Raw genomic sequence first — 19,819 nt, 5'->3', positions numbered from 1 at the left:
TTATTTGTCAGCTAAAGGTGCATGGTTAGATTACCAAGTTGGGCAGGTTTGGTATGATTAAATTTGAGAATTGCGATAAGTGGCAAGGTTTAGACTTCAAAAATTCGCTTAACGTACGCTTGTACTGAATAAACAGAATGACCCTTTAACTTAAAACTTACGCACCGTAAAAATAACATACTTTTTTATTTCGTTTTCTTTTAAATTGAGTTAGGTTTCACTGTATTCACGAAGTCTATCGAGAGGAATACAGTAAAAATATTATTTCCTTCGTATTTGGGTACCTACCGTTCCTCATTCACTGTAAATACCCGTAAAACACACAGAAACTGTAACTACAGCGGATGACATAGATTTTTTTATAGTAATAAAAAATATTCGAATATTCGAAAGCTGAGCGGCCGAATATTCGAATATCAAAACAGGTTGAATATTCGACAAATTCGAATATTCGAATATTCGAATTGCAAGCCCTAATCACGTTTATACAAAGCCCCTCCACACTCGTGCGCTAACCTGCGAAATCGTCGACGCGCGCACGAGTGTGGAGGGGCTTAATAAGATAACGTCATAACGTGATAAAAAGAAAAACACGCCTATGGAAAGTCAATGTCACAGATGTCAAAACAAGTTCGAAGGGAATGACGGAAGTAAATCAATGATCATATGTGCAGGAAAACAGTTAACTTTTATACCGTTATTTTAGCTATAAAAATTCCAGTGTTCATCCCAAGCAGTAAACAATGGATTTGCCCTTTGAAGTGAGTAATCATTACAGTCAAAAAGGTAGTATAATCTCATAACACCTTGCATTTTGCCGACTCCTTTGTTACCTTGCATATTAAGTTTTTTTTCACGTGATCTGATTACCTAAACAGAGCTCGCTCTATCTTGGTGATAATCTTTGTTTTCTTTGTTTGATGTGACCAGTATAACAATAGAAATAAATACACAAAGTCCCCCTATTTTTGATATGAAAGAACACCCGTATTTTATGCCTTTATAATTTAATTTATTTTTTTGTTTTTAGTATTCATTTATTTCGTGCTTCCATGGAACATTTTTAGATCGTAGTTACATTTCTTGTGATATCACATGGACCCTTTATACAAGTAAATACAAATAATTTAATTAACTTACAAATTAAATTATAAATAGTCCGATTTCGTAAACGTAGTAACCCTTTTAGAAAATTGCTACTTAAATTTACTTGAAATCGTATTTTTTTATGTTTTTTTTTTCATATTTCAGGTATTAGTCTACATTTTTAAATACTTACCAAAATCTGATAGAAAGGCTGCGAGTGAAACATGCCGAGCATGGTATCAAGCTGCAAATGCCCACTGTTTTCTAAAAAACAAATTAGTTATTTTATACAAAACTGTGTTCAGTGAAGATACATCTTTATTGCAAATTTATGAAGATTCCCATACAATATATCATAATTATTTATTCAATGAAGTTGAAATATCAAATAAATTACTGGGATTCTGGGACAGAATGGGAGATTGCATTTTAAGCCTCACTCTAAGAAACTGTGATATTTGTGAAAAAGTGTTTGTACACATTTTGCAAAAATGTACAAATCTTGAATCATTGACCATCCAAAGTTGTAGAGAGCTATTTATGTCTGGGAGACTGTTAGAAGGAAAGACTGAAGGACTCTTGGCAGACAATTTAGAAAATTTAAAAGTTCTCAGCTTGTGTGGTAATCAGTACCTTACTGATGCTCTGATTAACAGATTTGTAATGGCAGCACCAGGGCTAGAACAGCTCGATCTATCAGCATGCTCTCTTCAGTTTCACTTGGGCTTGGTCAAAAAATTTTACTCAGCTGGGACAGATATAACCTTAAATCCGTCTGAAAGTGTTCTGACCTTTTACTTTGTACATCAATTTGTTACCTCTAGAGCAAGAAATATAAAAAAACTTCTATTTTCTAATACCCTTATTGACGGAGCAGCTCTTAAATCTCTTTCAGAGACCCCTGACCTTAAGCTGCAATCACTTGAAGTGCGATCATGTGATCAGCTCACAAACACTGGAATCCTGGCCCTAACATGTCATCAAACTTCATTAAGAGAGCTGGATGTAAGCTTATGTAGCAGAGTTACAGATCAATCACTGGTTCATATCTGTAAGAATCTAGTCAACTTGGAATACCTTAATGTGCAGAGATGTCGAGCAATCACAGACCTGGGAGTAATGGAACTGCACCGGTTAAAGAAACTGAAGTCATTAAATGTGTCTGAATGTGAATTGATAACTAAAGATGGCTTGAGCAAAGGTATTTGTCCCGAAGAAAATACTTTGTTAGAAGATTTGGATATACATTCATTGAATTTAGATCAAACTGGCCTGATTATGATTTTGGAAAAATTACCTAATCTTCGTTCATTGGATATAAGTTACTGTTTCAATGCAGTTACTGATACATCAATTCAGGTGATATTTAAAAATCAGGTGTCATTGCAAAGTTTAAAAATGAGTTACTGTGATAAAGTGTCTGATGCTGGATTGACTGGCATGGGAAAATTGGACGTAGAGGGAGAAAACGATGTACCTATAATGTCTAGTTATGACAACAGCAGTACACATCAGAGAATTTCTCTTGGATCCAGGGCTGAAGAAGAGATAGTCCAAGATGCTAAAAGAAAACTGGATGTTATGAGAATGTGTGAAAAATTAAACACAAATACTTTTACAGGCTACTCTTTGGCTCGATTGAAAAACCTACAAGTATTGGATATCAGTGCATGTAACAGGATCACAGATGTTAGCCTTACTTACGCCTTTAACTTTAAAGAACTGTTTATTTTGAATCTGAGTAGATGTCAGCAGATTACCCAAGAAGGAATAGTTCATCTAGTTGAAAACTGTCCCAGTATTGAACAATTCAATTTGATTGATTGCTATAATTTAAGGGATGAAGCAGTAACAGAAATTGTTAAAGGATTACACAGGCTCCAGACTTTAGAACTGAAGGTATATGATTTATTTTTTATAATAATTAATTTGGTTTGTTCCTGGTTCGTCGTATTCGTTTCGTCGGATTCCTGATTCGTCGAAATGTGCTAAAAATGCTAGAAAAAGCACGATCACTGGTGATTACATTAAATCTTCATATTTAGGTAGTAAATACTGGTTTACTGCACGACATATTTAATTAATTATATGTATATAATTCCGACGAAACAAGAATACGACGAATCAGGAATCCGACGAAACAGGAATACGACGAAACAGGAATACGACGAACCAGGAACAAACCATTAATTTATTATTTTCCCAGGGGATCTATTTTTGAGGTCAAACTAATGAATAAAAATAAGTTTCCCTCCCTTGTACCTACAACCTTTGTTGCTTTGTGTGTAAAAACGAAAAGGTAACAGGAAAAAGAATTGTTCATTGATATCTAGCATATCATGTAGATATTTACAACTACACACATATTACCTTTTAGAATGTCAGGTGAATTACGAAAATCATCCACATTTCCATCAATTTAGAGTTCATTTTGGGATATTTCCGACAATCTTAAGTATGTATTCGAAATTACCCGAACACACCTTGATTAAAACAATGCTGCTCCCCAATTGGCAGTTACAACACCATAGTGTGACAGGGACAACATGATAGTATTGATAGTTTTCTGTTATGTTATCATACAATGGTATGTAACTACCCGTGTAGGAGCACCATAATATCCCATCGGGACTGTTGGGAATAACTATGACAACTGAGAACTATATTTTTAGTGGTCGATTCATATAATTGTAACTGTTAGAAGCATCACTACATAGTATAAAACAAAGTCGCTTCCCGCAGTCTATTTGTCTGTCTGTATGCTTAGATCTTTAAAACTACGCAACGGATTTTGATGCGGTTTTTTTTAATAGATAGAGTGATTCAAGAGGAAGGTTTATGTATAATTTGTTAACCCGTCCGAAGCTGGGGCGGGTCGCTAGTATATTATATTATGATAAACTTTTATTGAAAATACCTATTAGTTATTTCCTAGTTCCAATTTAACCAATGCACATTGGCCGATAAACTTTTATTTAAAACCTAATTTGATGTATTCCAGGGTTGCAATCAACTGACGGATAAATCACTGGAGTCAGTACAGACATATTGTAGAAAACTGAAGTTTTTGGACGTGCAGGGCTGTCGCAACGTGTCCCCCGAGCTGGCGTGTCTCATCGGCAGCAGCATGCCCACCCTTCACACGGTGCTCATGACCAAACCCGGGCCCTACGTGGTCGACGGTGTCAAACAAAGATCTCCGGCGGCAGCGTTTTTGCCGGCACTCATGAGAAGATTTCGTTTACATTAGTTTTCTAACGTATTTTATTTATAATAATAAAGTAAAAACATCATTAATGTTTTATACTTTTGAAACGGTAACCGTAAAGGCGAAATATAGGTAATACTATTTAGGTACCAATGGAATGTTTTAAAAAGGATTATGGATTAAACTAACTCCTCAAAGGAAATTGTAGGATAGCTGTGATAATTTAAGATTAATTTAATAGGTACTTAGTACAAATTCTGCATAATAATAATTAATCTTTAGTGCAATAAATTATTTATAAAATATTACCTCAGTATTTTACATTACCTTACCCACAAAAATAGTTGTAAAAATTTAGTAAAAGTAAAGTAAAATTTTATTTTCGAGTTCCATTAAGAATCATTAATTCATTAGTATTCGTGTTTAGATATTTTTGTTCCATACATTATCTACTCTTATTATTATTATTTATTTATCTAAGATACAAATAGGTACCTAATTGTGCGATCGTCAACATGGACACTGACCAATATCAATGATCGGTTAACATCATTTCTAATAAATAGATTTTCTAATGATTAGAACAGAACATCATATGACAAGAACGTAGAGAAATTTAGTCTAACCAAAGCAAACGGGTAAAATAAAAGTCGCTCGTTCATCTCAACCTTTTATTAATCTAATATTAAAAATAACTTACATCAATTTAACGAAATATATATTATACGTATCCTTACATACTTTATTCTACCAAACTTTGTTCGTAATGAAATTAAATGTTTTATACAATGGTAAATTACTCTCTACGTAATTACTAATAATAATCTGACAGTAGGTATAGTTCACCAGCGTTTATCACCATGGCTGAAGGTGCTTTGATTAGGGACTCCTGATTAGGGCGCGTTTACACTGGCTCCACTGCCGTATTCGACTATATATAACACCAAAATATATACTTAGCATGGACCTTAATTTTGAACGCAGCAGTAGTTTTCAGAGTATCAATTTACGCGTCTTTAGCACCATCAGTCTGAAAAAACTATCTACGCTGTTAATGCATTTTCAAATTACTCTGAATTGACTGTAGAAGGGATGTCAAGAGATTTGTATTGCGTTAGTAGCAATTGCAGCCGACGATTCCGATAAAAGTAAGGTTTCAATTATAAAAACAATATAGTAGTCCGAATCACAAATATGTTCCAAAATCAGGAATAGACGAGGATACTAAGGCGGTAATCGCTCGTGTACAACACAAACTGCATTTGTTAACACCTAACATGCTTCCAGACTGCCAGAATTAAAACCATGGACAGTAACGTCATATTACACATTGCGAAAAGACGCATGAAATTATAGATTGACAAATTTCGCTATCAGTGAGTCTTGCTTGCACACATGATTGCGAGAGCATCTCACTGATTTCATAATCAAACTGGGTTATTTTTTCATAAGTAATTTGTTAAACTTCGGACGGACTTCAGTATAAGGCCATAAACAAAATTCCGACGACTAACCACGAATAACTTGTTAGCAGTTCGGCAATTATAACTTAAAACCAAAAACGAGTAAATAATAAAGACTTCTATCTATGCAAAATTGCGTTGTGTCAACTTTGTGTTAGATGGCAGCACCAACGAGGTTTCTGTCCTATTTGTATTGCGCTTTGAATTCTTATGACTAATATCTATTCCAAATATTTCAGACGAATCATGTTACATATTAAAGAATTAACGGACCTTTTTAATGCAAATGTGTCCACAACAGTAATTTGTATGGATATCAATGGCAGTCTTTATAATATGCTCATATCTGCTTGAAACTAAAAAAATAATTTCATGGGTCAACAAAAATAATATCGGATATGTAATATGACGTCACTGTCTTCTGCCATTCGCATAACAAGACCCTGTACAATTATAATAAAATACAAATCGTTACAAGTAAATAATTGATACTGATATTATTTTATTACTTAGATTAGATATATCAAGGTTTTTGTATTCTCAGTTCTAGTGTTATCAAGAATGTTATAACAGTACTGGATCTTGTACGTATAAATAAACTTTGAGGTTGCCTTTACTCACCTGTCACTCTATATACCTAATTTTAAGGGAAATCTCTGAAGGAAGAAACAGAGCATTATGTACCTACTGTAATAGGTAAATTAAAGGTCAAATTTAATTGCCACAAAAAATTGTTAAGTATGCGTACAACCTCCAGTGCTTTTATAAATTGCATGACTGTCATCAATAGATAAACTAACACCACTAGCGTATTGGACCATTAGTTCCTAAGGTGTCCAAAGTTAAGATTATCGTTGCCATCTTATCTACTGTTTATATGAATTTAGTAACAGAAAAGTATGTCGGTCATGGAATAGGTGATTGTAAATGCGTGACATAATTATGTACCAGAGAGTACATCTCGATCGAGAGATCTGTAACTGGTTAAAATCATTTCAGCGACAAAATTGTCGCAGAATAGTTTTTTATTTTATTTAAAAACTCATTGTAAAACTAGAAATATAAAAGCTTGGTTAAGAAGCAAAGAATTGTTTAGATAATCCTTATGCTTATATTGCATGCTTATGGTGTTTCCTGTGTATATTCCATTACGTCTCTCTACTTTTTGGTAGACAGGCACTAGGTTAAAGGCAGATTCTATATTAACATCATCAAAAATGTAGGGGAAACTGGGGAGGGTTGATTGTTTTATTTTTAGCAAAAATTTTCTTAACTATTGGCTGTTTTGAAAAACTTTATAGACCATACGATTCAGAATTTATCTGTTCATCAATAGTTTGAATTAGAACAGATTTGTGCAATAAATTAGACCATTATTTAATGAAAACCCATACTGTAGACTTTTACCATGTGTCCCCTATATTAGGGAGACTTGTTTACCCCTAATTGGGAGCCTTGATCCTAGGGGGATCAAGTGTCCCTGGTTCTTGGGACACATGGTAAACAGATTTTTACCATGTCTCCCCATACCAGATTCTCATTTACTATATAACTCGGATCGCTATTAGTAATGCATCTAGAATTTGGAAAACACACAGCAAACATATATATATTGTATCTTCCATACTTTGAGGTTGTATTTCCGGTTATCAGATGTGTTAGTCCGATGGGATCAAGTCTTCCATATTTGGGGACACTTGGTAAAAAGATTTTAAGCGGAAATGCCATACTTCGAGGGTTGTATCTACATTAATTTATTAACTTTACCTACAGGAAATTAATATTTTAAGGTATGAAACACATAATAATCCATAATCTTATGATTTTAAAATACAATGTAATTGTATTTTCCATACAACAACATAAAATTTGGAATCAATTTTTGTACCAACAAAAGTAAAAAAAAAGTCAGAAATTAAAGTTATAAACAAAAAAATTCTTGTAACAAGCAAGCTAAAGCTTTTAAAGTTCTTTTTAATGTATTTTTAGCTTCAGATACAGCATATTTTTATTTTCTACTGGTTTTTTACCCTTCTCTGGTCGTTATTATTTACTAAAAGTTTATAAATTTACCACGCACGTTTTGAGGACGGTGCTTGAGCTGCATAATCCTAAAATCCTTTCTACGGACCGTCGTCGGTTCTATAGTATAAAAGTTCGGAGGGCCATTGAAATTGCATCTCATCCGTTAAAACAAATATCGTTCGGTTGAAAAACCAAATATAGTTATGAGTGTTGTTTGTCGACCCCGGAACATCCCTAGTGTGTAAAACGTTTAAGTTGATAAACAAGACCAAGTGCGGGTAGTTCGTAAAATGTCGATGTCAACTTTTCTGAGACCACGGGGACAATTCCGTTTTCGAAACGTCGGAGGTATAATTGAAAACTAAATTATACAATTAATAAACAATAATGAGTCAACCTTGAAAATTTTAATCAGTGTTTCTCTGGTCGTACTTTCGCGGCATGATTTCCAAAAGAAAAGAAAATATTTATGATAGCTCTATGAATCATTTTGTAAGTAGATTGATTACAAGGTGTACTTGATCCATGTGGGGGTGACATGATCCCGGAATCATATCTCCCCTGGAGAAAAAGACTAAGTCTCCCCAAACATAGCAAGATTATAAAACGTGCCGTACTCGAAACTTGTGTTCGCGTATTTCAATGTAATCACTTCAATAAACAACAAATAAAATAAGCACACTCACTAACATCATTTCCATCCCATGCTATAAAATAAATCCACGTAAAGCTTACCGAAAATGTAATATAATACGCAGAAAATCTTTTACCGTCCGCCATTTTTAAACCACTGACTTCTTCGATACAGCGCCATGACAGAACGTGAAGTTAGGAACGAATGAATGAGTGTTACTAGCGTAAAAAAATGTATTTCGTTTGGTTTAATAAAAAATGAAGTTTACCAAGTGTCCCCTAGGAATCGACCCTCCCCACCCTCACCTATTAATAGTAGGTATGTGAGACTCTTCTTTGCAATCATGGATAGGGGAGAAACGATGTAAAACAGTCTGTTCACTCTATGATTTTACATTGTATACAGGCACTTTGCAGTTAGGTACAATAAACAAATATGTATTAGATAAGATGTGATCATAGTACAATGAGAACCTGTCTTTACTAGCCTCAAGGTTTCATTTTGCGCGTCATTCAGTGGACACATTTTTAACTTTCGAATTAACTTTCATATTTATGATAGTTGCTCGCTTTTAATTACTTGCAAATCTGGTGGGAATACTAAAGTTTGGAGTAAATAGAATATCTACCAAAAGACACTAGCATTGATGATTCTGATGAGCTCTGTAATAATGACGTACGATTTTCTGAATTAATAAATTAGGCCACATTGATGATGTTCATCGAGTTAATAATGCATGTCGGTAGGTGTGTGGATATGAGTTGTTGTATAAATGCCACGATTTTCTGGTTTTCTTAGTATAGATTCGACCAACGTTTCAAAGGTACAAATTTCAGGCCTGTATTTTTTAATATGGTTGGTTAATTAGGATTAAAAAAACATTGGTCCATTCGACGCTAAACAAGAGATTTCATTTTTACCAAAATATGACTTGACCCTACTATACGGTGCAGTTATATCATTTTCCGTTTTATCGAGCCACAGCTGCCATATAAGCTGACAGATATACATTTAGACAAACTTAGGTCTATGATAACTTAATAATAGAGATTAATTAATTATTTAGGTATGAATTGCATAGATATTTAAAATTATAAGTAGTAGTACATTTTGTTTAATGACATCATTTGCCTATGAGTCTTTGCCGAAACGCAAGACATAACTAAATCAGGTTAACCATGGCCTCAACGAAAATAGGTAGTTAGATTCATATCTCAATCAAAATGATTTAATCATCAAATATAAAATATTAAACATATAAGCGCTTCACTATTTTCAAACAAAACAAAAAAATATTTTCAAATATTTTAAACCTGTACAAAATTTACATGGAAACAAGTTATTATGGTGTTGCACTTAGCCGATCAAATAAAGTATATACACAAACGAATATTTAAAAGGACACGGCAAGGCTCACACGCAGTAGTGCGACATTGCATTAGATACAATTCGCACTTGTGACATATCACTATGTTCATCATACATTAGCCTTTATATACAGCCTTTTTCCATTGGCGTAAGGCGCGTTGACACTAGGTCTGGTGCCGTAAGTGCCGTATTCGGCAGTCGATAGCGAACATGGTTTAGATAGCATGGCGCTGTCGGCTATCAAATGTAAGAGTAGACCTCGTGTAAACATAGCCTTATACCTCGGCCTGGAAGTCTCCGGGCAACTTCACTCTACGCTGTAGTTGTCAACGTTCCCTTCCCCTCGGAGCTTTTGTTTCTGGGCCCTCAAGTTAGAATTAAGACGACGCTTGCGTTCTTCAACCGTTCATAAGGTATACGCGACGCCGAGTGGCGGGGGCTCAAGGTTTCTGCGGGAAGGCGGGAGAGCCCAGCTGCACCTGAGGCGTGTTCAGCGTGTAGCTAGACGGGCTCGGCGGCGCCGGCGCCGGCGCCTCTTGAGAGTTATCGCTCGCCAACTCTAGGTTAATATCCTCAAAGTAAGGAATATTCCCTGTATACGACATAAGCTGATTCCCCTCAGCTGAAATTACCCAAGAAAAAAATAATCGTTAGTCTATTTCGCCGTGGTTCAATACAGCAAAAGATAGCATAGAGATTGAATTAGAAGCAAACGTAGGGATGAGACCAATGAGAAACAAGTGTGAAATGCTAATTTATGCATCAAGGCATATTACTTATTATTTTACAACATTTGTAGAAATTACCCACACCACAATGAAATGCCAAGACCGAGATTGTCTAGCCGTGAAAGTAGGTACTTAGTTTGATCAGCGAACGTTAAAAGCGGAAGCATTTGAAGCATTTTATCCCACCATATTTTACATCAACTTTTGAATTTAATATTGGATTGGACAATACCGCAAAGCTAAAGGTTGCCATTACAGGAGCTTTGTTTTTTTATTTCTGTGGCGTTAGTGGAACATCTAAGTAATACTTGTCTTCTACACTAGACGTTCTCTATGCCTATTGATAATAAAACAAATGTGGTATACTTAGTAACTTAGTTAATCAAAATTTGTCCGAATTGAAATTACATAATATCAATATAAATATTATGTCTGACGCTCATCTTATAATGGAGTTTATTTTTAGTACTTACTTAATTTCTTTAACTGATGTTCTATGAAGGAATAAAACGTTCCATGCGTTCCCGTCTAAATCAATTACTACGCACTAAAAGTGTTTGAACATTTTCTCCAGTGTCAAATTCGTTTAACTGATAAACAAGGATATTTTTAACACATAACTTAATTACCTATCTTATAAATAATATCAAGCATGCATTCTTTATTCTAATTAATTATCTAAAGTATGTCTAAAGTAGAGCTAAAGTACCTAAAAATATTATCTGTCCAAGCTGCCATTTTTGCTATACAAATGCGTATACGGTATAAAAGATTAAGAAAGCAAGATGTACCGTCTTTTTTCCACATCAAAATCAAAATGCTGTAAAAACAAACCAATTTAACTTCATATTTCACTAAAAGCAGTAGCATTCATTCGAAATCTCAAATCAACCAAAGATATTATTATTAAGCAAATAATAAACATAAAAGATAAGATAAAGATAACACGGGTGACAAATAAAATAATGCGTTATACAAAACATGCAGGTCCGATTCCTGTTAAAGGTGCGCTCAACAGACACTTGCACCTAAAATAATAATTTAGTAATTTAAATACATAAACGAATTATTTTACTGTAGACATACACATAATAGGCAAGTAAAATCTAACTACTTAAGCTACCGACTCCATTAGATCACGAGATTGAATGCCACTAATTACTAGTAACCAAAAAGTTTTGCTTTAGTCAGATTACTAGTTGATGGTACTAATTTATACAAGGTGTAACAAAAACAAGGCCAACCGTTTAACGTCGGAATCAATACGCAATCGTGACTAGGAGAAGTAGAAATAATTTCCTTTAACAAGAAAAAATCTTCAATATTCAAGAACACTTCGTCCCAAAATGTTTGATAGGTACCTCTTTTTTTTCTACTCACAATGCGATACCGATTATGACCTTATGGTGAACGCTCATAGGTTAATCCATACAAAATGTTTTGCTGCTTATATAATATTTTGCTTTTAAACTGGTTTTATTTTGTCAAATACTTTAATTTACTTATTTACGATTTTGTTCAAGGTGCGAGAGGTGCAAGATTAGATGCGTATTTGTTCAAGGTCAAGTACATTGCAATTTTTTTTTCAAACATTTAGTAAGTAACAAGAACAATTTGTCATTGGGTAGGTATGCAAATATTATTTTAAAGGTAAATTAATTTACTTGTTAACAAATTTTATAAAAATAAGGAAATTTATTAATAACAAGTTTTAATATCTTTGTTAGGGCAATAATATTTTCAAAACAGTCCTCTATTTTTTTATTAGTCACTTTAATTTTGTTGTAACGGGAAAAATTAAATATGATTAATTAATACCATAATATTCATGTGATAGACTCTGATTGACTTGACAACATAAAAACATTTTACAAATAAGTACGCCAAAAATTATAAATTAATACATTTGTATGGAATCCCCCACACTGTTTTTGAACACCCGGATACTAAAAACAAAAGAATGCAGGGTAACGTGCGGGCAAATTTAAATGAACAAATTCAAAATGGGAAACTACTTGACATAGTGTTTAGTGTACCATCGTCCTCGGGAAACGCGTCCTGGGCACGGCCCTCCTGCCCGCTCACATTCGATATCTCACCTTTCAGCTTCTTTGCTTTAATTAACAATAAGACATCATTACAGCAATTACAACTAAATTGATTTGAAATTATTATTAGTTTACTTTGTCCAGCATTAATTTTACAATCAACATCTTGCAGGGTCCTGGTAGCCGCAACGAATGTGATCAACAAACTAGTGGGATCAAAGATAAATAAAATAAATACTTGTAATCTCCATTCGAAATTGCGTTTCTTATCATTATTTTAGGTGGCGTCACTATGTAAGGTCTTAGTGGTTATTCCCATACATTATACACTGGTGTGTTAGGTATATTTATTTATAACACACCGCTCAAAACAGATGCTTGTAATAATGACTTTATGTGCATCACTACAAGGTAGAAAATTCAATGTATTAAGACCATTTAATATAGTCAATATTGAATCGGCGGTAAATAAGGACTGTTCATTAAGAGAGAGAATACAATACAATATATGGACCAAGATCTTATTAACATGATGCTACATATAAAAATGATGAAGAACGCAACTATGTACTTATGGAAATTACACTTTTCTCTCAACTGATCTCTGATAATATGCAGTTTTAGGTTTACAGAATCTTGTAGTATGAGTTCCTTCATGCCACAAAAAGTCCTGAGACAGTATCACAGACCGCAACCAGCATAACATAACCCTTTACCAAACGTCCAACCCTGTCGGGTTCAGCTACTAACTCTTGAAAGGATGTAGGTACAGGTTACTTTGCGGGCGACGCATCGCTGTTACGGATCAGCCAATCAAAATCAAGCATCGGATACTGTTTTGTTGTATCTACAATTAAGATAAACGTAAAAAATAACGAAGAATAAATTTATTTTGCCTATATCGAAGTTGTGTCTTATTTACTTTGATTATTGGGACAAAAAGTCATGGTTTTCACTGGTTCTTAGGGTCAATCATCGTATATCTGCATTGGAACATCCATACCATCACCCGAACACTACAAAGTTGGGGACAAACTTTCATGCAAATAATTAGGGTGGATAGGCTTACCACTGTTTGATGGTCTCGCTCGCTCGTCAACGGGGTTATAAGACAATCCGTAGAATGGATCATCGGAGCCAAACAGCTGAAACAACAAGTTATATATAAGTTTTTTAATTTAAGTCAATAACTATTAACCCTTTGACTGCCAAAGACACGTCGAAGAAAAGCCGAACCCAAATTTTGGAATACCTAGTTCCCGGAAATTTCAAAAAAATAAATCACAATAATGTGCACCAATATGTTTCCATTTCGTAAGTGGATAATTTCGTTCCACATACCTAGGTCCTTACATTACAATATGGAAGTTCCGATTTTTTGGTACTTGGAATTTTCCGCAAATAGGCTCATCAGTAATTTAAGCGTGATATCAGGGGTAGATTATTTTATTTCCGTTCGACGCTTTCCGTGCAAAGGGTTAAAACTACAAGTTCATCAAATCATCATAAAACTACAAATTCTTACCATCATCATAATTGCACAGCCATTCTCTACTAGTCAATTACTACCAACTTAGTCAGTTGTAAACAAGAGTATTTATTTATTTTATTTTAATATTTAATTCAGGCATCAAGGCCCACATTACCTACATATACCTTATAGACTAACATACATATCAATCTCATAAAGTTAAAAACGAAATACTATTTTGGCGACAGAATGGCGAGGCTCCGTTGAATCGTCCGCTCGTGTGTCGGTATTAAACTACCAACAAATTGCGACAACCTTGGATAAAGTTTCTATCTCTTTCTGACAATAAATACGAGTATATGTAGAAGGAAGACGGATGATTTATCCATACTAAATTCCTACAGCGATAATTAACTATGTAAAACTAGTATGTACAAGAATGTAATGTTATGTTATGGCTATGTTTATTATTATTACGTAATCGTGTGCCGGCAGCTGACCGGAGGGAATGGCGAAAGACATCGTAGATCCTAGCCTTGCATCAGTCATCTATGGACAACAAACACACAATATAAATAGTAACTTATTTTTCTGTTGATCAACATTTAATTCAAAAGTCCCGCCGTCCCATCGCAGCGTGACGTAACAGTGAGCGGACCTATTGCGTAGTCGATATCGCAGTGAGGCTATATTTATACACGCAGGTCGAGTGGCTGTGTGAGTGCGGCGGAGGCACACGGCATACCATGCTGTCTCTACACGTTGCCTGCAACGTGACCCGCCGTGGTGCTGCCAACCTCGCGCCGCCAAACGTCAATGTTTACATCACGCACACATTCATACAATTATATAATATATATTCATACATACAACTCTTATTGCGATGTGATGTTACAACGTCCACCATTTATTTTTAAACTATCCGCGCGAATATTAACACCGGCTGCCTTTGGGAACATTTCTTCCGAATACTTGTAATAATAATTTCTAGTTACCGTAGCTACTTAAATTGAACAGGGAGAAAAATGCAAGAAATGATTTATTGTTAAATAATTAGATATTAGCTACTTACTGATTATGGTGGTTAGTAGATAGTTAGGAACACAACTATTGAGATTATATGTATAAGTAAACATGTCTTACCCCCATTAGAGTGTTGGTGTCCAACGCATAACTGTCATTCCGTAATAACTCTCTCAGTGACTCAATGTCAGTTTGCATGGAGTCCAAATGATCATCAATATCATTCCTGAAATAGTCAAACAAGACATGTTATCATTATTTAAACCACAACTAATCACTGTGTATAAAAAAGCAAGTGTAAAATTAGCAATCTCCCCCTTTATATAGTCTAATAGAATAATATAAAACTATGGTAAATTTTAATTGTATTGCCAGGCTTAAATAAAATGGAGCCAGCTTAAGCTCAGAATATTATGCATTGCCTAAATTATTAGGAAGAAAAAATTAAAAGCAGCAATCCATTTTTAATGGTCTGTTATAGATACTTATTAAAGATAGTTTAGTGAAATGAAAAGAAACCAAAAATAGACAATGAATAAAATGAATTTTTTGCAGTGTATCAAATGAACTTTCAATAAATATTTATAGTAGGCCACTGCCAGTGATAATTGTTATTCAGAATAATTATCATAATTACACATACTTGTTTGAATTTGTTCCAAACACAGAAGTATATTCCTCAAGATTTTTGCTGATGTTATCTCTCCTATTCCTGGATATTGAAGTCACAAATTATAAATAAAAATGACACAATACATTTAAGGCTGTGGATGTTTTACATTCATCCACATAATAATTAGTGTACAATTCATGTCATGTCCTACATGGGTGGCACAAGTATATGTTTACTAATTGGATCCAAATAAGATTATATTCCTTCTATATTTTTACTTTTATTTAAGAAGCTGATAATATAAGCAGTATATATACTTACATGGAGTTTAACCTATTAACGTCACTGTTGTTGTTCACGGTAGCAAGAGTCATGTTATCCCAGTCCAAGTCATCTTGCAGCTCAGTCTTAATGCCAGCCAGGTCCACCTGGTTTGTATTGTTGACCTTACTCGATTTCTTTGACTTCTTTGTTATTTTGGCATTATCTGCTTTTTCAAGTTTGATGTTGATGCCACCAAACATTTTGTCTTTGGAAGTAGACATGCCGCCATCTAATGCAGCACTTTGCAGTGCACTCTGCAGGAGTTCATCTGCTGCTATGCCGTTTTCAACTGAATCTTCATCAGCAAATATTTCAGCTGGTAATTTCAAATCAGCAGAAGGATTTATGTTGTTAAAACTGCTGCCAGATGACATTTTCTTTGTCGGCCTAGCAATACTCCTTTGCATCTTTTTTGTTTTTCCTGCAGTTGTCACAGTTGATGGATCAATGAAAACTTGATCTAGTATTGATTGATCCAATGGTGATGTTGGATTAACCATAGTGGGAGATGGTGATGTCACTACTGGCTGAACATCCTGAGGCCGTAATAGGTTGACTTTGGCTATTGGATATGTGACTCTGACACCATCTACAAAACATACATTTGGAAGGCATTAGGTATGCTGCAAGATTTTAAGAGTATTGAATTTAAATTGGGTGACAATGTGTCAATTATCAAAAATAGTAAATTAAGTACGAGTACTCAGTACAGAGGACAATAATAATGTATTTTAAGTATTGTGTATATATATATATATATATATATTTGATAGAAAGCGCAGCAAACAATAGAAAAGTTTTAGGTCCAATTACAAATTGTATAAAAGTCAATATATGTATAAGTACCTGTATCTAAATCATCTCCATCTTCCATAGTAACTTCATATTGAACAGGTCCTGAGGGGTTAGGACTATAGTCATTGTTGACATTAGCATCAGCGGGCACATCTATTGTCACAAAGTTGGCAGGGTCTAGTGAATCTTGAGCAATCTCCGAATGCAAAATGTCATCATGTGCCAGCTCATGGATTGTGGGACCATCCTCCTGAAAATCACAATATTAGTTAATATTGTAATTGAAATACAAAATATCAGGGCATGTATTATATGGCAACAGACACCTTGGTTGCCATCTAATACAAACATATTTCATATACATATGCTTATATAGTGATAATAATAATATTGTACTCAGTACACAAATGATTATCCTTAGTTATGTTATAAGCATAGAGAAAAAAATACATAGAGTGCTCACTCCATACATCAGTTTTAATACCAAAAAGACTATTAGCATCTAGCATCGAGTAGCGGAACTATCAGTACCGCTACTTGACAATAGATGTAGCACCGACCGGAAAGTCTTATGCTGTTGAGATAAGACTTTCCGGCCGGTGCTACATCTATTGTCAAGTAGCAGTACTGATAGTTCCGCTACTCGATGGTAGATGTGGACACTGAAATTAATAGTCTGAACTGATGTATGGAGTGAGCACTCTATGTATTTCTTTCTCTATGGTTATAAGCCATAACCTGCAACATCTTTGTTGGCAGGATTACTACCATTACCAACTAACCGAGTCAACTATTATCAAAAGTATGTCTCACCAAATTCTCTTCAGTCAGTTCATCTAGTAAAGTGTCTTTATCCAGCTTGATGTTCTTTGTCCGTCCAGGGTGGGAGCCGTCGGCGGCAGAATTGTGTGCAGCACTGTTTATCATCAACTGGTAAGGTCGCTTCACACCAACATTGTTACTATTTGCATTGTTTGGTCTTGCTGGTTGAACTAAGGACATCAGGAATTGTATCAGCTGAAAGAACAAAGCAGAAATTAGTATGAGCTCATTAGAAAAAATAAATGAAATCACTGACTTACATTATTGACTATCTGCTGCTGCTTGATGTGCTTCTGCCTTAGGATGGCCACTTCTCTCCATAGAGCTTCATTCTCTTGTTTCATTGCACTAAACTTAGCGTCCAAGTTCTCTTGTTTCCCTTTCATTTGTTTTACATCAGTCAACACTTTATTCATTAATTCAGGTTTTAGGAGTATTTTTTCACCACTCTCTCCGCTAGTCACTATTGTCTTTGGATTGGCAATTTTTCTCTTTATGTGTTCGAGTAAGTAGGAATGACCCCTCATGAAACAGGGATGTGAGAATTCAATTTCATCCTTTTCATATCGAAGTCCACCGTTTTCAACAGATGTGATTTTGTGGAATCCATACATATTCAATTGTCTGATGAAACTAGCCATATTGTTGTGTTTGTAATACAAAGGGAGTAATTCCCTAGCAAAGTCAGCTTGGTTCTTTATTACAAATGTTTTTCCTCCCTGAAATTTAAGCATATGTTAATAAATTCATTTCATATTTTTATAATTTGAAGATAAAAAATATAGAATATAAAATACAGCCAGAAGTTTTTATTTACTACAGGATTATATTAGCATTGTATTAATTATGTGATCAATCTGCTTATACGGAACAGGTAACAGAAAAAATTGCAACTGGCCGGTGCAAATTGGTGTCAGGAGCCGATAGCATGGTATAAAACGTGACGTCTAACTTTATATTTATTTATGTTTGGAGTGTCAACCTGCGCACCTTTTAGGTTGTTATTGTCGAATACTTCTACCGGCTCTCTTGCATTATTTACGCAATTCAACATGTTTTATCCAAACATGCAAGTCTAGTTAACTGAAAGTATTAAAAAAACTTACGGGGCTCCAGGAAATTAAGTGATTGTTTTCTGTATCGTTAACCAGTTTCCATAATTTTCCTAAAAAGGCAGGGACACTTGCCCCTATTTCTACAACAGACCGCATATTGGTAATCTCGATATTTATGTAGCACGTATATTTTTATAACTTTTGTTATTAAATATGATAGTATTCTGAAGAAACTACTGTTCACAAATCGCCATTACATTACACAAATAATGACTGTCTGACTCACACACACAGGTATATTTTTCATAGTACCACACTAACCATATTAAGTTGCGTTCAGATTTTATAATCTGCCATCAAAAAAGCTACAGAGCGTCTACCGCGAACCACGTTCGACGTGTTGCCTCTCTGTCGCACTTGTAAATTCGTACGTAAGTGTGACACGGAGATAACACGTCGAACGTGGTTCGCGGTAGGCCCTCTGAGATCCACTCACTTGGCAATAAATCGCTTTCGCATAAGCCCCCTCCACACTCGCGTTCGCGGCTCCACCCATGTTCACGCATATAGTCTGGAGGGGGCTATACAATTATTTTATACATTGCGGCATTTCATTGATCGATTAAATTGGTTGCACCTACTTATTAAGTGGGCGATGTCAGGCGTGTCTCACTCCGCGATTTCGTCGCTTTGCTACAGGTAGCTAAAAGTACATCCGTTCGGCCCCAATTTTGGGGAACGCCATAAGCTGCGCGTGGCGCTGTCGCCACCTAGCGGCCATATCTGTGCTGATCGTACGTCACAGACGCGTTTTGTTAGAGAGTGAGTCTTCTGTACTTAGTACTATTATTTATTCTGTGGCGATGTATCGATAATCAATGATAACCAAGGTCACGGTGCGGTGCGGCAGTCTGTTAGGGCTTTTACATCGCCGAATATTGAGGTGCACGAATTCAACAGATCGATCAAATGCCGCAATGTATTAAAAATTATGAGCTATTTCGTGAGTTTGTAAAGCTAATTTACCTTGCTGATTTCTAAATTAATAATGTAGAGTGCAGACGATGGTTTACCTCCACTTCATTTCGTCATTCATTTCATTCGTTCCGTCCATCTTCCGTCATTCGTGTTCACGTATTATCTCTTATTAGTCTGT

At 35.0% G+C, this 19,819-nt stretch overlaps 2 protein-coding genes across 12 annotated transcripts; one reads left to right on the top strand and one right to left on the bottom strand.

Moving 5' to 3' along the window:
* The first annotated feature begins 606 nt into the window (after positions 1 to 606).
* On the top strand, positions 607 to 4,372 carry LOC134663231 (F-box/LRR-repeat protein 14-like). The gene is made up of 3 exons (XM_063519626.1): positions 607 to 761; positions 1,252 to 2,985; positions 4,088 to 4,372. The coding sequence occupies exons 1-3, from the start codon at positions 744 to 746 to the stop codon at positions 4,334 to 4,336; spliced, it is 2,001 nt and encodes a 666-aa protein (XP_063375696.1). The 5' UTR covers positions 607 to 743; the 3' UTR covers positions 4,337 to 4,372.
* Positions 4,373 to 9,754: 5,382 nt separating this feature from the next.
* On the bottom strand, positions 9,755 to 18,946 carry LOC134663230 (heat shock factor protein). 11 transcript variants are annotated; one of them, XM_063519614.1, is made up of 11 exons: positions 18,715 to 18,945; positions 17,869 to 18,327; positions 17,600 to 17,803; positions 16,838 to 17,036; positions 15,989 to 16,580; positions 15,698 to 15,766; positions 15,175 to 15,280; positions 14,509 to 14,580; positions 13,630 to 13,705; positions 12,549 to 12,626; positions 9,755 to 10,406 (listed from the first exon to the last, which is right to left on the bottom strand). In XM_063519614.1, the coding sequence occupies exons 1-11, from the start codon at positions 18,817 to 18,819 to the stop codon at positions 10,225 to 10,227; spliced, it is 2,142 nt and encodes a 713-aa protein (XP_063375684.1). In that variant the 5' UTR covers positions 18,820 to 18,945; the 3' UTR covers positions 9,755 to 10,224. The 11 variants fall into 11 exon arrangements, 10 of the variants coding, with proteins under 10 accessions (XP_063375684.1, XP_063375686.1, XP_063375688.1 ...); XR_010098132.1 differs by lacking the exon at positions 12,549 to 12,626 and adding an exon at positions 13,277 to 13,407 and having other exon boundaries at positions 10,270 to 10,406; XM_063519623.1 differs by lacking the exon at positions 12,549 to 12,626 and adding an exon at positions 13,311 to 13,407 and having other exon boundaries at positions 10,289 to 10,406.
* Positions 18,947 to 19,819: the final 873 nt, after the last annotated feature.

Source organism: Cydia amplana, chromosome 4 (assembly GCF_948474715.1).
Source record: "Cydia amplana chromosome 4, ilCydAmpl1.1, whole genome shotgun sequence".
Taxonomy (NCBI): domain Eukaryota; kingdom Metazoa; phylum Arthropoda; class Insecta; order Lepidoptera; family Tortricidae; genus Cydia; species Cydia amplana.
Note: the sequence above shows the minus strand (reverse complement) of the source record. Positions and strands in the feature narration are given on the sequence as shown.

Bases quoted from the DNA above. Each gene is read 5' to 3' on its own strand.
- LOC134663230 (XM_063519614.1), bottom strand. From the start codon at position 18,819: ATGCGGTCTGTTGTAGAAATAGGGGCAAGTGTCCCTGCCTTTTTAGGA. The intron at 17,804-17,868 runs GTAAGTCAGTGA...TTGTTCTTTCAG, and splicing joins AGCAGCAGATAGTCAATAAT to CTGATACAATTCCTGATGTC. The intron at 16,581-16,837 runs GTACTTATACAT...TATGTTTTGTAG, and splicing joins TGGAGATGATTTAGATACAG to ATGGTGTCAGAGTCACATAT.
- LOC134663231 (XM_063519626.1), top strand. The intron at 2,986-4,087 runs GTATATGATTTA...GATGTATTCCAG, and splicing joins TCCAGACTTTAGAACTGAAG to GGTTGCAATCAACTGACGGA.